The sequence below is a fragment of the Oncorhynchus kisutch genome, linkage group LG16 (genome assembly GCF_002021735.2).
Source record: "Oncorhynchus kisutch isolate 150728-3 linkage group LG16, Okis_V2, whole genome shotgun sequence".
Lineage (NCBI taxonomy): Eukaryota > Metazoa > Chordata > Actinopteri > Salmoniformes > Salmonidae > Oncorhynchus > Oncorhynchus kisutch.
This window is the reverse complement of record NC_034189.2, coordinates 10,413,705-10,429,001: the sequence shown is the minus strand read 5'-3', so window position 1 is coordinate 10,429,001 and position 15,297 is coordinate 10,413,705. Positions and strand designations below refer to the sequence as shown.

The 15,297-nt window shown below is 50.2% G+C and overlaps 2 protein-coding genes across 2 annotated transcripts in view; both read right to left on the bottom strand.

The window, feature by feature from the left end:
* Positions 1-15,297, bottom strand: part of LOC109882784 (protein Shroom4) — a 128,637-nt gene that overhangs the window by 7,573 nt on the left and 105,767 nt on the right. Inside the window, exons 4-6 of the mRNA XM_031793071.1 lie at positions 12,226-12,290; positions 9,395-12,129; positions 6,376-6,449 (exon numbers count right to left, since the gene is read on the bottom strand). Of these exons, the coding sequence (XP_031648931.1) occupies positions 6,376-6,449; positions 9,395-12,129; positions 12,226-12,290 (2,874 nt within the window). The remainder of the gene's footprint in view (positions 1-6,375; positions 6,450-9,394; positions 12,130-12,225; positions 12,291-15,297) is intronic.
* LOC109882783 (putative uncharacterized protein DDB_G0271982) lies at positions 5,903-9,182 on the bottom strand. The gene is made up of 3 exons (XM_031791773.1): positions 8,822-9,182; positions 6,376-6,449; positions 5,903-5,952 (listed from the first exon to the last, which is right to left on the bottom strand). The coding sequence occupies exons 1-3, from the start codon at positions 9,179-9,181 to the stop codon at positions 5,913-5,915; spliced, it is 474 nt and encodes a 157-aa protein (XP_031647633.1). The 5' UTR covers position 9,182; the 3' UTR covers positions 5,903-5,912.

Sequence of the window (15,297 nt, the reverse complement as noted above, 5' to 3'; positions counted from 1 at the left end):
AAATACAACCCATATTTATTGCTAATTTATTTTCCCTTGTATACCTTAACCATTTGTACATTGTTAAAACACTGTATATATATATATATAATATGACATTTGTAATGTCTTTATTGTTTTGAAACTTCTGTATGTGTAATGTTTACTGTTAATTTTTATTGTTTATTTCACTTTATATATTATCTACCTCACTTGCTTTGGCAATGTTAACACATGTTTCCCATGTCAATAAAGCCCTTGAATTGAAATTCAGAGAGAGAGAGAGAGAGAGAGAGAGAGAGAGAGAGAGAGAGAGAGAGAGAGAGAGAGAGAGAGAGAGAGGAAGAGAGAGAGAGAGAGAGAGAGAGAGAGAGAGAGAGAGAGAGAGAGAGACAGAGAGAGAGATAGAGAGACAGAGAGAGAGAGAGGAAGAGAGAGAGAGAGAGAGAGAGAGAGAGAGAAGAGAGAGAGACAGAGAGAGAGAGAGAGAGAGAGGAGAGAGAGAGAGAGAGAGACGAGAGAGAGAGAGAGAGAGAGAGACAGGCAGGCAGGCAGACAGACAGACAGACCCTGATTTCTTAAAACTCTCAGGTTGTTAGAGTGAGATGAACAAAATGAAATTAGAAAAACATATTGTGGAACTGAAGATCAACACAGGAGGAAAAGATTGGTCTTTCAACTCACACTCTGTCAATCTTAATCGTGCTAGCTAGCTGAATTCAAATCTGTCAGCTAGCTTACTGGCTGGTGGTAACTGTTGACTGGTGGTAACCATAGCAACATGGCCACTGAGGCAGGCTAGCAGCACCAGCAGCAGAGACAGTGACTTTCCCTGCCTTGTTTTGAATTTCCAGCAGAAATCAAATCAGAGAAGGGGAAAAAAAATCAATTTTAAACACAGAATTCAGAGGGAGAACCTGGAAACAGCGAAAAGGACCAGGAAAACAGGTTTCTGATGGTAAACGTGTACCAGAAAGGCACTGTCATGGTCCAGGGCAGTGGGGCTGGACTCAGCTCTTAGTGCAGGACTTCCCCAACCTAGGAAAGATAGTGGAAACCAAAAACGACAAGGACAGCACCCCGACCTCTCCCCTCACCTCCAACAGCAGGAACCCAGGCCCTGACCCACACAACAGGTCTATCCTCCCCCTGCCTGCCTACGACCACCAGAGACAAGACCACACTACCATCAGCCTGCTGAGAAACAGGCTGGCTCTATTAGAGGTATGGGTTACTGAGCTGAAGGAGCAGTCCTCCAGCTACACCACCTCCAGCCTGCTGAGAGACAGGCTGGCTCTATTAGAGGTATGGGTTACTGAGCTGAAGGAGCAGCCCCCAGCTACACCACCTCCAGACTGCTGAGAGACAGGCTGGCTCTGTTAGAGGTATGGGTTACTGAGCTGAAGGAGCAGCCCCCCAGCTACACCACCTCCAGACTGCTGAGAAACAGGCTGGCTCTGTTAGAGGTATGGGTTACTGAGCTGAAGGAGCAGTCCTCCAGCTACACTACCATCAGCCTGCTGAGAGACAGGCTGGCTCTGTTAGAGGTATGGGTTACTGAGCTGAAGGAGCAGTCCTCCAGCTACACCACCTCCAGACTGCTGAGAGACAGGCTGGCTCTGTTAGAGGTATGGGTTACTGAGTTGAAGGAGCAGTCCTCCAGCTACACCACCTACAGCCCAGAAACAGAGCTCTACAGGACCTGATCGACCAGCTGAAGAACTCTGTCCAGGAGCTGAGAGAGAGCCTTACCACAGCTCTTGAGGAGGTAAAGGCCACCATGAGGAGAGAGCCTTACCACAGCTCTTGAGGAGGTATAGGCCACCATGAGGAGAGAGCCTTACCACAGCTCTTGAGGAGGTATAGGCCACCATGAGGTGAGAGCCTTACCACAGCTCTTGAGGAGGTATAGGCCACCATGAGGAGAGAGCCTTACCACAGCTCTTGAGGAGGTATAGGCCACCATGAGGAGAGAGCCTTACCACAGCTCTTGAGGAGGTATAGGCCACCATGAGGAGAGAGCTGGTGCAGGTAAAGGAGGAGATGGCAAAGGAGTTGTCTGTCATCAAGAGGGTGCGACATCACAGAGAACAGACTGTAGAGACTCCTAGAGAGAAGCTGCAGGCCCCTCACCACCCCTAACAACCCCTCCTTTACCCCCCCCCCCCCCCCCCAAGGAGCCCCAGGTCCCCTCAACGCCCCCCCCCCCCCCCCCCCCCCAGACCAGCGCACCCCACAGGTCCCACCCACCAACAGAGCATCACCACCTCCATCAGCACAGCCAGACTGGACCGGGCCCAGCCTACTACCCCATAGCAGACCACCACCTCTACCAGATCAGAGAGGAAGCCCCCCGGCCCAGACCTGGCCCCCGTCCACTCCACAGGGCCCAGCCTACTACCCCATAGCAGACCACCACCTCTACCAGACCAGAGAGGAAGCCCCCCAGCCCAGACCTGGCACCCCTCCACTCCACAGGGCCCAGCCTACTACCCCATAGCAGACCACCACCTCTACCAGACCAGAGAGGAAGCCCCCCGGCCCAGACCTGGCACCCCTCCACTCCACAGGGCCCAGCCTACTACCCCATAGCAGACCACCACCTCTACCAGACCAGAGAGGAAGCCCCCCGGCCCAGACCTGGCACCCCTCCACTCCACAGGGCCCAGCCTACTACCCCATAGCAGACCACCACCTCTACCAGACCAGAGAGGAAGCCCCCCGGCCCAGACCTGGCACCCCTCCACTCCACAGGGCCCAGCCTACTACCCCATAGCAGACCACCACCTCTACCAGACCAGAGAGGAAGCCCCCCGGCCCAGACCTGGCACCCGTCCACTCCACAGGGCCCAGCCTACTACCCCATAGCAGACCACCACCTCTACCAGACCAGAGACTCTGTAGGATTGAGTAAACAGCCCATTGAAAACATCTGCAATAAATGCAGGCACGCACACGCACACACACAAAAAAGTAAACTAAAAGTTTAGGGAAAAAAGAAAAAGAGAACAAATGTTTTCTGTTATCCTGTGTCTCACTCTGAACATCTTAGTAGTTACTGTATTTCTGACAGAAAAATGTGTTCCTTTGCGCGATATATATCCCCCCTCAAATCCCCATATTACTCAGAGGAGCTCTGCCCCCCCCCCCCCCCCCAGAATCCCCATATTACTCAGAGGAGATCTGCCCCCCCCCCCCTCAGAATCCCCATATTACTCAGCAGAGATCTGCCCCACCCTTGAGGAAGAGAAGTGCCATCTTTACCTATTCAAATGTGGCTAAAATGAATTGAATGTGTCATTGAACCAATTTCACTTTATGGCAGCGAGGTGTGGGGTCCACTTGCAAAACAAGATTTTAAACAATGGGACAAACACCCCATTGAAACCCTGCATGCAGAGTTCTGTAAGATTCTCCTACATGTCCAGAGGATAACTACACACAATGTATGTAGGGCAGAATTAGGCCAATATCCACTATTAATAAAAACTCAAAAAAGAGTGATTCCATTTTGGAAACATCTAAAATACAGTGACCCCCTCTCATATCACTACCAAGCCCTGCTATACCAAGAGCACAAGCACAAAGCAGTGCTATCTGGCCCTAAATCGACAGTACACCGTAGCTACATATTTGACCATGGTTACTGATCAAAACCTTAGAAAAGGCTCAGTGAGCACAGCCTTGCCAATGAGAAGGGTAGACAGGAAAACCTGGTTCCTTGTAGAGGAAAGGCTGTGCAACCACTGCAGAACAGCAGAACCTGAGACGGAGCTGCATTTCCTGACAAAATGTCAAAAATATAAAACAATTAGAGTGTCATTTCCCCAAATTTGAAACACTTATTCAAGGTTTCAAAGACCTCTCTGATGAGAGTAGGCTACCCGTCCTGTTGGGGGAGGACACAGACTGTGGGTTGGCAGCGCACTACATTGAAGACCTCTCTGATTGGAATAGGCTACCCGTCCTATTGGGGGAGGACACAGAGAGCTGTGGGTTGGCAGAGCACTACATTGAAGACCTCTCTGATGGGAACAGGCTACCGTCCTGTTGGGGGAGGACGCAGAGAGCTGTGGGTTGACAGAGCACTACATTGAAGACCTCTCTCATGGGAACAGGCTACCCGTCCTGTTGGGGGAGGACACAGAGAGCTGTGGGTTGACAGAGCACTACATTGAAGACCTCTCTCATGGGAACAGGCTACCCGTCCTGTTGGGGGAGGACACAGAGAGCTGTGGGTTGACAGAGCACTACATTGAAGACCTCTCTGGTGGGAACAGGCTACCGTCCTGTTGGGGAGGACGCAGAGAGCTGTGGGTTGACAGAGCACTACATTGAAGACCTCTCTGATGAGAGTAGGCTACCGTCCTGTTGGGGAGGACGCAGAGAGCTGTGGGTTGACAGAGCACTACATTGAAGACCTCTCTGATGAGAGTAGGCTACCGTCCTGTTGGGGAGGACGCAGAGAGCTGTGGGTTGACAGAGCACTACATTGAAGACCTCTCTGATGAGAGTAGGCTACCGTCCTGTTCGGGAGGACGCAGAGAGCTGTGGGTTGACAGAGCACTACATTGAAGACCTCTCTGATGGGAATAGGCTACCCGTCCTGTTGGGGGAGAACGCAGAGAGCTGTGGGTTGACAGAGCACTACATTGAAGACCTCTCTGATGGGAACAGGCTACCCGTCCTGTTGGGGAGGACGCAGAGAGCTGTGGGTTGACAGAGCACTACATTGAAGACCTCTCTGATGGGAACAGGCTACCCGTCCTGTTGGGGGAGGACGCAGAGAGCTGTGGGTTGACAGAGCACTATATTGAAGACCTCTCTGATGGGAACAGGCTACCCGTCCTGTTGGGGGAGGACGCAGAGAGCTGTGGGTTGACAGAGCACTACATTGAAGACCTCTCTCATGGGAACAGGCTACCCGTCCTGTTAGGGAGGACACAGAGAGCTGTGGGTTGACAGAGCACTACATTGAAGACCTCTCTGATGGGAATAGGCTACCCGTCCTGTTGGGGGAGGACACAGAGAGCTGTGGGTTGACAGAGCACTACATTGAAGACCTCTCTGATGGGAACAGGCTACCCGTCCTGTTGGGGGAGGACACAGAGAGCTGTGGGTTGACAGAGAACTACATTGAAGACCTCTCTGATGGGAACAGGCTACCCGTCCTGTTGGGGAGGACACAGAGAGCTGTGGGTTGACAGAGCACTACATTGAAGACCTCTCTGATGGGAACAGGCTACCCGTCCTGTTAGGGAGGACACAGAGAGCTGTGGGTTGACAGAGCACTACATTGAAGACCTCTCTGATGGGAACAGGCTACCCGTCCTGTTAGGGAGGACACAGAGAGCTGTGGGTTGACAGAGCACTACATTGAAGACCTCTCTCATGGGAACAGGCTACCCGTCCTGTTGGGGAGGACACAGAGAGCTGTGGGTTGACAGAGCACTACATTGAAGACCTCTCTGATGGGAACAGGCTACCCGTCCTGTTGGGGAGGACACAGAGAGCTGTGGGTTGACAGAGCACTACATTGAAGACCTCTCTGATGGGAATAGGCTACCCGTCCTGTTGGGGGAGGACGCAGAGAGCTGTGGGTTGACAGAGCACTACATTGAAGACCTCTCTGATGGGAACAGGCTACCCGTCCTGTTGGGGAGGACACAGAGAGCTGTGGGTTGACAGAGCACTACATTGAAGACCTCTCTGATGGGAACAGGCTACCCGTCCTGTTGGGGAGGACACAGAGAGCTGTGGGTTGACAGAGCACTACATTGAAGACCTCTCTGATGGGAACAGGCTACCCGTCCTGTTGGGGGAGGACACAGAGAGCTGTGGGTTGACAGAGCACTACATTGAAGACCTCTCTGATGGGAACAGGCTACCCGTCCTGTTGGGGAGGACACAGAGAGCTGTGGGTTGACAGAGCACTACATTGAAGACCTCTCTGATGGGAACAGGCTACCCGTCCTGTTGGGGGACAGTGTCCTCTATGCTTATTGATATTGTTCAATGTTTGGTTATTTTGACCCTTGGTTATTGTTGTTACTGTTGTGATTGTTGCTGCTGTTGTTATTGTTGTTACTGTTGTCCCGCCGATAATATTGATTATTGTTATTAATTATGTTAATATTGTAAATCTCCAAAGTAAGCTTTGGCAATATGTATATTGTTATGTCATGCCAATAAATCAAATTAAGAGAGAAAGAGAGAGACAGAAAGAGAGAGAAAGAGAGAAACAGAAAGAGACAGAGAGAGTGAGAGAGAGAACAAGAGAGACAGAGAGAAAACGAGAGAGAGAGCGAGAGAGAGACAGAGAAGAGAGACAGAGAGGAGAAACAGAGAGAGAGAGAGAGTCAGAGAGAGAGAGCTGACAGGCAGGAAGTGTCATACCTCTCGGTCAGGCTGAACTTCCTGTTGATTTGTGTTTGTTCCCGCGGTAACGGCTGGGATGGGACAGGATACTCCTGTGGAACACATTCATTCACACTCATTAAGTACTTTGAAAAGCTCTAAACGTGATGATTAGAAGTCTACTTTACGGTTTGACACAATAGAACACATCTAAAACAAAGCAGGAGAGGAGGTCTATGGCCAAAAGAGGAGGAGAGCAACTATTTCATCCAGACTACAGAGGAGAGCAACTATTTCATCCAGACTAAAGAGGAGAGCAACTATTTCATCCAGACTAAAGAGGAGAGCAACTATTTCATCCAGACTACAGAGGAGAGCAACTATTTCATCCAGACTAAAGAGGAGAGCAACTATTTCATCCAGACTATATAGGAGAGCAACTATTTCATCCAGACTAAAGAGGAGAGCTGCTATTTCATCCAGACTAAAGAGGAGAGCTGCTATTTCATCCAGACTAAAGAGGAGAGCAGCTATTTCATCCAGACTAAAGAGGAGAGCAGCTATTTCATCCAGACTAAAGAGGAGAGCAGCTATTTCATCCAGACTAAAGAGGAGAGCAACTATTTCATCCAGACTAAAGAGGAGAGCAACTATTTCATCCAGACTAAAGAGGAGAGCAGCTATTTCATCCAGACTATATAGGAGAGCAACTATTTCATCCAGACTAAAGAGGAGAGCAACTATTTCATCCAGACTAAAGAGGAGAGCAGCTATTTCATCCAGACTAAAGAGGAGAGCAGCTATTTCATCCAGACTAAAGAGTAGAGGAACTATTTCATCCAGACTAAAGAGGAGAGCAACTATTTCATCCAGACTAAAGAGGAGAGCAGCTATTTCATCCAGACTATATAGGAGAGCAACTATTTCATCCAGACTAAAGAGGAGAGCAACTATTTCATCCAGACTAAAGAGGAGAGCAGCTATTTCATCCAGACTAAAGAGGAGAGCAACTATTTCATCCAGACTATATAGGAGAGCAACTATTTCATCCAGACTAAAGAGGAGAGCTGCTATTTCATCCAGACTAAAGAGGAGAGCTGCTATTTCATCCAGACTAAAGAGGAGAGCTGCTATTTCATCCAGACTAAAGAGGAGAGCTGCTATTTCATCCAGACTAAAGAGGAGAGCTGCTATTTCATCCAGACTAAAGAGGAGAGCAACTATTTCATCCAGACTAAAGAGGAGAGCAGCTATTTCATTCAGACTAAAGAGGAGAGCAGCTATTTCATTCAGACTAAAGAGTAGAGCAGCTATTTCATCCAGACTAAAGAGGAGAGCAGCTATTTCATTCAGACTAAAGAGTAGAGCAGCTATTTCATCCAGACTAAAGAGGAGGAGGGCAGCTATTTCATTCAGACTAAAGAGTAGAGCAGCTATTTCATCCAGACTAAAGAGGAGGGCAGCTATTTCATTCAGACTAAAGAGTAGAGCAGCTATTTCATCCAGACTAAAGAGTAGAGCAGCTATTTCATCCAGACTAAAGAGGAGGGCAGCTATTTCATTCAGACTAAAGAGTAGAGCAGCTATTTCATCCAGACTAAAGAGGAGAGCAGCTATTTCATTCAGACTAAAGAGTAGAGCAGCTATTTCTTCCAGACTAAAGAGGAGAGCAGCTATTTCATCCAGACTAAAGAGGAGAGCAGCTATTTCATTCAGACTAAAGAGTAGAGCAGCTATTTCATCCAGACTAAAGAGGAGAGCAGCTATTTCATTCAGACTAAAGAGTAGAGCAGCTATTTCATCCAGACTAAAGAGTAGAGCAGCTATTTCATCCAGACTAAAGAGTAGAGCAGCTATTTCATCCAGACTAAAGAGGAGAGCAGCTATTTCATTCAGACTAAAGAGTAGAGCAGCTATTTCATCCACACTAAAGAGGAGGGCAGCTATTTCATTCAGACTAAAGAGTAGAGCAGCTATTTCATCCAGACTAAAGAGTAGAGCAGCTATTTCATCCAGACTAAAGAGGAGAGCAGCTATTTCATTCAGACTAAAGAGTAGAGCAGCTATTTCATCCAGACTACAGAGGAGAGCAGCTATTTCATTCAGACTAAAGAGGAGAGCAGCTATTTCATTCAGACTAAAGAGTAGAGCAGCTATTTCATCCAGACTACAGAGGAGATGATATGTTATAAAGGGTTTCTTAACATCTGCTGAAAAACTGAATTTGGGAGACAGATTAATAATGAATAATAAAAGGCTTGTAGATTCAGTTCCCATCTCAAAGACTGGAATCAGTTGATAAAATAAAATAAAAAAACCCAGTGTGTGTGTGTGTGTCTTTATATCCTCATGTATCACCCAAGGCTAGGCCATCTACAACACATTACATCCTCATTCACATCTGGATCCATTTAATAGTGTTGGGCATCTTCAAAAACTGTAGAAGATACTGTCTATGTTCTCTATAACAGTAGCCTATACTTGCCTCTGTTGGTGTGTAGCCATATGGTAGGTACCCCTGATGTGGAGCCTGGTTGCCCTGGAGGAGAGGGGTTTTGACAGGGTGGAAGGCTGAATGAGGGGCCTCTATCTGAGCTTGGAGATGGGGGCAGGAGTGGGGCTGGTTCTTCTGGTATGCCTGGGGCTGATTCCGAGTGTTGTAGAGGTCCCGAGCTGTACTGAGTGACTCTCTCTCCCTCTCTCCTTGTCTCTCTATCTCCCTCTCACATTCCCTCGCCAGCTCAATCTCCTTCTCTCGTTCTCTCTCCCTCTCTCTCAGTCTAGCCTTCTCTTCGCATAGTCTCTGCTCCTCTCTCTCCCGCTCTCTCTCCCTTTCAAGCGCCATCTCCCTCTCTCTTGCTCTGTCCTCCCTTTTCTTCGCTCTTTCCCACTCCCTCTCCTTTTCTCTCTCCCTCTCCTTCTCCCTCTCCTTTTCTCTCTCCCTCTCCTTCTCCCTCTCCTTTTCTCTCTCCCTCTCCTTCTCCCTCTCCTTTTCTCTCTCCCTCTCCTTCTCCCTCTCCTTTTCTCTCTCCCTCTCCTTTTCTCTCTCCCTCTCCTTCTCTCTCTCCCTCTCCTTTTCTCTCTCCCTCTCCTTCTCTCTCTCCCTCTCTTTCGCTCTCTCCCCCTCCTTTTCTCTCTCCCCCTCCTTTTCTCTATCCCTGTTGCTGCAAATCAATTGTCTCCGGGTCTCCATGGTTGTAATCGATAGGGGACTTTCCTTCTGGATTCCCCCCTGGTACGAGTACCTCCGCTGGGCTTTTCCCTGTCCGTAGCCCCCTCCCTGATTCTCCAGCGTGGATGGATGAGGCTGCCTCCCGTGTCTATCTGGCCTCTGTCTTCGACTCGTCAGGCCTGGCAGATTCCACACAGACATACTCCTACTGGTCTCCTCAAAGAACTTACAACGATCCGCGAAAGGAAGAACATCACACTCCTCCGTACGAGAAGAACGAGTGATGGTGGAGGAAGAGGAGGAGGTTGCTCTTCCTCGTCCTGATAACCCCAGGGCCCCTGTAACCCTCTCGCCCTGACGGTCGGTGTCCATTTCCAGTTGGAGATTGTGTTCGGGCGTCCACCTCCATTGGCGAGCCATACCAGCTGGATCTTGCTCCTCCACCACCTGGATTCCCACATCGCAGCGGGGCATGGCTGGAACCAACCTCTGGGTGGTCCTGGATGGGTCTGACGCTTGGTCTTGGTCCTCTGGTGGTTCAGGATCTTCATCCCTGGGGGGTTGCAGAGCTGAAACTGGGGTTGGGGACAGCTGGTGGAGCTGGGGTGTGGAAGTAGAGGCCAGTAGACTTCCAGGGGCTGGAGCTGATCGGCTGTCATCAGACGAGGTGTACCTGCCTTGGGAGCACCTTTCCTGGGAGCACCTTTCCTTGAGATCGTCAACCTCTTCCCTCTGGAGGTCCTCCAGGTCAGGACCCTCTTCTTCCTCGACCGTCTCCCCGCCGTAGAGCAACCCTCCTGGGCCTTTGCTCTTCGACAGCTGAGCTTTCTTGCGCTGGATCTCATTTCGGAGGTTCGTGGCGAAGCGTTCGCTGCGGCGGCGTGACCGGGACGAACGGTGACTCCTGGGTTTCTTCATCAGCACCTCTCCATCATCATCAGCCTCTCTTTCTCCTCTTCTTTCTTCTCTTCCTCCTCCTCTCAGATTCTCCTCAAGTAGGCTATCCACACTTGCTGCAGCACTGAGAGGCGCAAAGTCTGTCTTCCGTACCCGCTCAGAGCTCACTCCTCCCCGGTTACAGCCTCCAGAAGGCTTCTCTGATCCTGGTACACTCAATGACCTAGCCCAGGGGTGTTGGAGCTGGATGGGAGAGAGGAGAGTAGCAGCAGCCCCCCCTACCACCAATCCCATCTCCTCTGCCTCTCTAACCCCATCGATGTCCACCGATCCTGGGGAAGAGCAGCGACTCCCTCCTCCTCCAGCACCCTCTCCCCACTTCCCCTGGTTCTCCTGGAGTTGGACAGGGGCGTTGTTACTCCCTAGATCCTCAGATAGGTTCTCTCTGGTGGGGTGAAAGGGGGAATGAGACCACTGGGAGCTGGAGGGGGAGGCGGAGCTACGGTCTGAAGGGTCTGAGGGGTCGCTGGAGAACTCTAGGAGACGTAGCTGGGACAAGAGTTTCTCAGGGGCGCTGTGTCTGTAGAGACCTAATGAGGAGTGCTTGTTCTGGGGGAGGAGGTGGCTGGGCTCCCCTAAGGGTTCTGGATCTATGGAGGTGTCAGGAGGGCCGGAGCTTGAGATGGGAGAAGTGGAGCTTATCTCTGGAGCAGGGAGGAGGGGGGAAAGGGGGTCTGGGTGGCTATTCTGGATCACTGAGTTGCTGTCCTTACGGGAACTTTTTTTCTTGGAGATAAGGGTGTAGTACTGCTCTAAGGAATCACCTTTGAAATTCCCAACCCTGTTTCCATTTCTGTTTCCCTCAGTCTTTGACGTCTCACTAGTAGCAGGATAGCTGTTGTTGCTCAGAACGCCCGGAATGTTCAGAAGATCGTCGTCATCGTCTTCGGCATGGCAATGGGAAAGGCTGGGAATTCCGACGGGGTCAGGGATGCATCGTTGTACTTTGACATCTGTGACCCCGGAGCAACCCCGGGTGGCCCTGAAACTGTCCTTCCTGGTCGGTGGCTGGGGGGGACTCGAAACCTCCCTTTCCCCTTCTCCTCCACCCATCTCCCCTTCTCCCTTCCTCCTCTCGTCCTCAAAACAGTATGAAGATGGTCTCTCCTTCGCTTCTGGCCGCCTCACTCTGGGTCTGGTCAGTGACCCAGACTTTAGTAAGGCAGAGGTCCTGGTCTCATCTTGGGGCTCGCCTGACTCCCTCCCCAGGGACGGTGCATCGCCGCAGGCATACCCCTGGCTGGTGGGCCCCCCTGGCCCCAGGCTCTGGAGGATATTGTCCATGGAACAGGCTTCACCAGGCCTCAGTGAGACAGTATAGTCAGACGTATTAGAACTAGCTGAAAAAGAACTATAGGCAGAGTCTCTCTTGTTGTTGAAGATGACAAGGTCGACAGGGGAATTCTGGGAATCGTAGTCTCTCTTGTTGTTGAAGATGACAGGGTCCACTGGGGAATTCTGAGAATCGTAGTCTCTCTTGTTGTTAAAGATGGCAGGGTCTACTATGGAATTCTGGGAATTGTAGTCTCTCTTGTTGTTGAAGATGCCGGGGTCAACAGGGGAATTGTAGTCCCTCTTGTTGTTGAAGATGGCAGGGTCCACTGGTGAATTCTGGGAATCGTAGTACACTTGGCTGCTAGGAGGCTCCAGGCTCTCCATGCTACCTAAAACAAGGATCATAATGTAAATCCGATGTTAAACATTGTCCTCTATTATTGTAAACGCATGTGTGGTTAGATTGTGTTCAAATCAAATCAAACCTAAAGAACTGCTGTGGTCTGTGGAGTAGTGTCTGGAGAGCTGATTCCACTGGATAGACAGATCACTGTGGAGAGGGACGGGGAGAGAGAGGTGGAGAGAGGGGGAGAGGGAGGGGGAGAGAGAGGTGGAGAGCGTGGGAGAGGGAGAGGGAGAGGGAGGGGGAGAGAGAGGTAGAGAGAGGGGGAGAGGGAGGGGGAGAGAGAGGTGGAGAGAGGGGGAGAGGGAGCAAGGGAGGGGAGGGGAGAGGGAGGGGTAGAGAGGGAGGAATGTTACCCTCTAAACCTGGTCTCTTTGAAATAGAATCCTAGTTGCACTAAATATTCCAGTGAGTTTTATCTGCCTTACTGTATTCCACACATGGTTAATCTGCCTTACTGTATTCCACACATGGTTGATCTGCCTTACTGTATTCCACACATGGTTGATCTGTCTTACTGTATTCCACACATGGTTGATCTGCCTTACTGTATTCCACACATGGTTGATCTGCCTTACTGTATTCCACACATGGTTGATCTGCCTTACTGTATTCCACACATGGTTGATCTGTCTTACTGTATTCCACACATGGTTGATCTGCCTTACTGTATTCCACACATGGTTGATCTGCCTTACTGTATTCCACACATGGTTGGTCTGCCTTACTGTATTCCACACATGGTTGATCTGCCTTACTGTATTCCACACATGGTTAATCTGCCTTACTGTATTCCACACATGGTTGGTCTGCCTTACTGTATTCCACACATGGTTGATCTGCCTTCCTGTATTCCACACATGGTTAATCTGCCTTACTGTATTCCACACATGGTTGGTCTGCCTTACTGTATTCCACACATGGTTGATCTGCCTTCCTGTATTCCACACATGGTTAATCTGCCTTACTGTATTCCACACATGGTTGGTCTGCCTTACTGTATTCCACACATGGTTGATCTGCCTTACTGTATTCCACACATGGTTGATCTGCCTTACTGTATTCCACACATGGTTGATCTGCCTTACTGTATTCCACACATGGTTAATCTGCCTTACTGTATTCCACACATGGTTGGTCTGCCTTACTGTATTCCACACATGGTTTGTCTGCCTTACTGTATTCCACAAATGGTTTTAAACATTTTAAGGTTGGAAAAGAAGGAAGAGAAGATTTGAATTGGTAGTCTCTTTAAGCAGTCAGGGATTTCTGCTGCGTCGCGGTAGAGAGAGACAGGAAATGAGGTGGTAACCAGGGGAAATGACATCCCCTCCCTCATGAGCACTCCATCAGGGAATGATGAGGAACATGACAGGAATACCAACTCTGAATCAGAGTGGACACACAAACAGCCGCACTGCACACACACAGACACACGCATACACACACACACACAGACACACAGACACACACATACACACACACACACACAGACACACAGACACACACACACAGACACACACAGACACACACAGACACACGCATACACACACACGCATACACACACAGACACACACACACACGCACACACACACAGACACACACACACGCACGCACACAGACACACACAGACACACACACACACACGACACACGCATACACACACAGACACACACAGACACACACACACGCACACAGACACAGACACACGCATACACACACAGACACACGCATACACACACACACACAGACACACATACACACACACACAGACACACACACACAGACACACACAGACACACGCATACACACACACGCATACACACACAGACACACACACACACGCACACACACACAGACACACACACACGCACGCACGCACACACAGACACACACAGACACACACACACACGACACACGCATACACACACAGACACACACACACGCACACAGACACAGACACACGCATACACACACAGACACACGCATACACACACACACACACACAGACACACACATACACACACAGACACACACAGACACACGCATACACACACACACACACACAGCCACACACACACACACACACACACACACACACACACACACACACACACACACACACACACACACACACACACACACACACACACACACACTTAATGCCATCACCTAAGGGAAGTCTGTGAGAAAGTCAATAATATAGTGTCTACATAAGAGGGCGTTCTGGAACTTTTGTCAGAACGTACGAAAGGAAGACACACACGGGCATTCCATTTATTAACAGTCTTCCTCTCTTTGTCCACATGTTCTGGGAGTCACCGTGTCCTGTTATGCCAAGAGAATGTGTCTGATCAGCTGTTGCAGTGTGGGGGGGGGGGCAAGGACAGGCCTGAACAACTTTTGGAATTGCAGCACCAAGCGACTACAGCGTAATGTAAGCTCCAGCCCATCTATTATGCCAGTTAAAAGCATTAGCTGTGTGTGTGTGTGTGTGGGTGTGTGTGTGTGTGTGTGTGTTAGCATTAGCTGTGTGTGTGGGGGGGGGGGGGAGATACATAAACACTGGCCTATCTAAGCCTGTTAAAACAATTAGGGGTAATTGTAGTGAATTACACCATTGATAGTGTGTGTGTGTTAGCATTAGCTGTGTGTGTGTCTTTGTGTGTATGTGTTCACAGCCCAGTACAGCTCAGGACAGCCCAGGACAGCCCAGGACAGCCCAGGACAGCTCAGGACAGCTCAGGACAGCCCAGGACAGCCCAGTACAGCCCAGGACAGCCCAGGACAGCCCAGGACAGCTCAGGACAGCTCAGGACAGCTCAGGACAGCCCAGGACAGCCCAGTACAGCTCAGGACAGCCCAGGACAGCCCAGGACAGCCCAGGACAGCTCAGGACAGCTCAGGACAGCCCAGTACAGGCCAGGACAGCCCCCGACAGCCCAGTACAGGCCAGGACAGCCCCCGACAGCCCAGTACAGGCCAGGACAGCCCAGGACAGCTCAGGACAGCTCAGGACAGCCCAGGACAGCCCAAGACAGCCCAGGACAGCTCAGGACAGTTCGCCTCGGTCAGGCTCAGTAATGTGATCAGCCATTTTTTTCGTCTGGATAATCAGCCAGTGAGTAATGTCTGAATCAACGTCTGTCTGAAA

Bases quoted from the DNA above. Each gene is read 5' to 3' on its own strand.
- LOC109882783 (XM_031791773.1), bottom strand. From the start codon at position 9,181: ATGGCGCTTGAAAGGGAGAGAGAGCGGGAGAGAGAGGAGCAGAGACTA. The intron at 6,450-8,821 runs GCAAGTATAGGC...TGTGTTCCACAG, and splicing joins ATGGCTACACACCAACAGAG to GAGTATCCTGTCCCATCCCA. The intron at 5,953-6,375 runs GTATGACACTTC...GTCCCCCAACAG, and splicing joins AAGTTCAGCCTGACCGAGAG to GACGGGTAGCCTGTTCCCAT.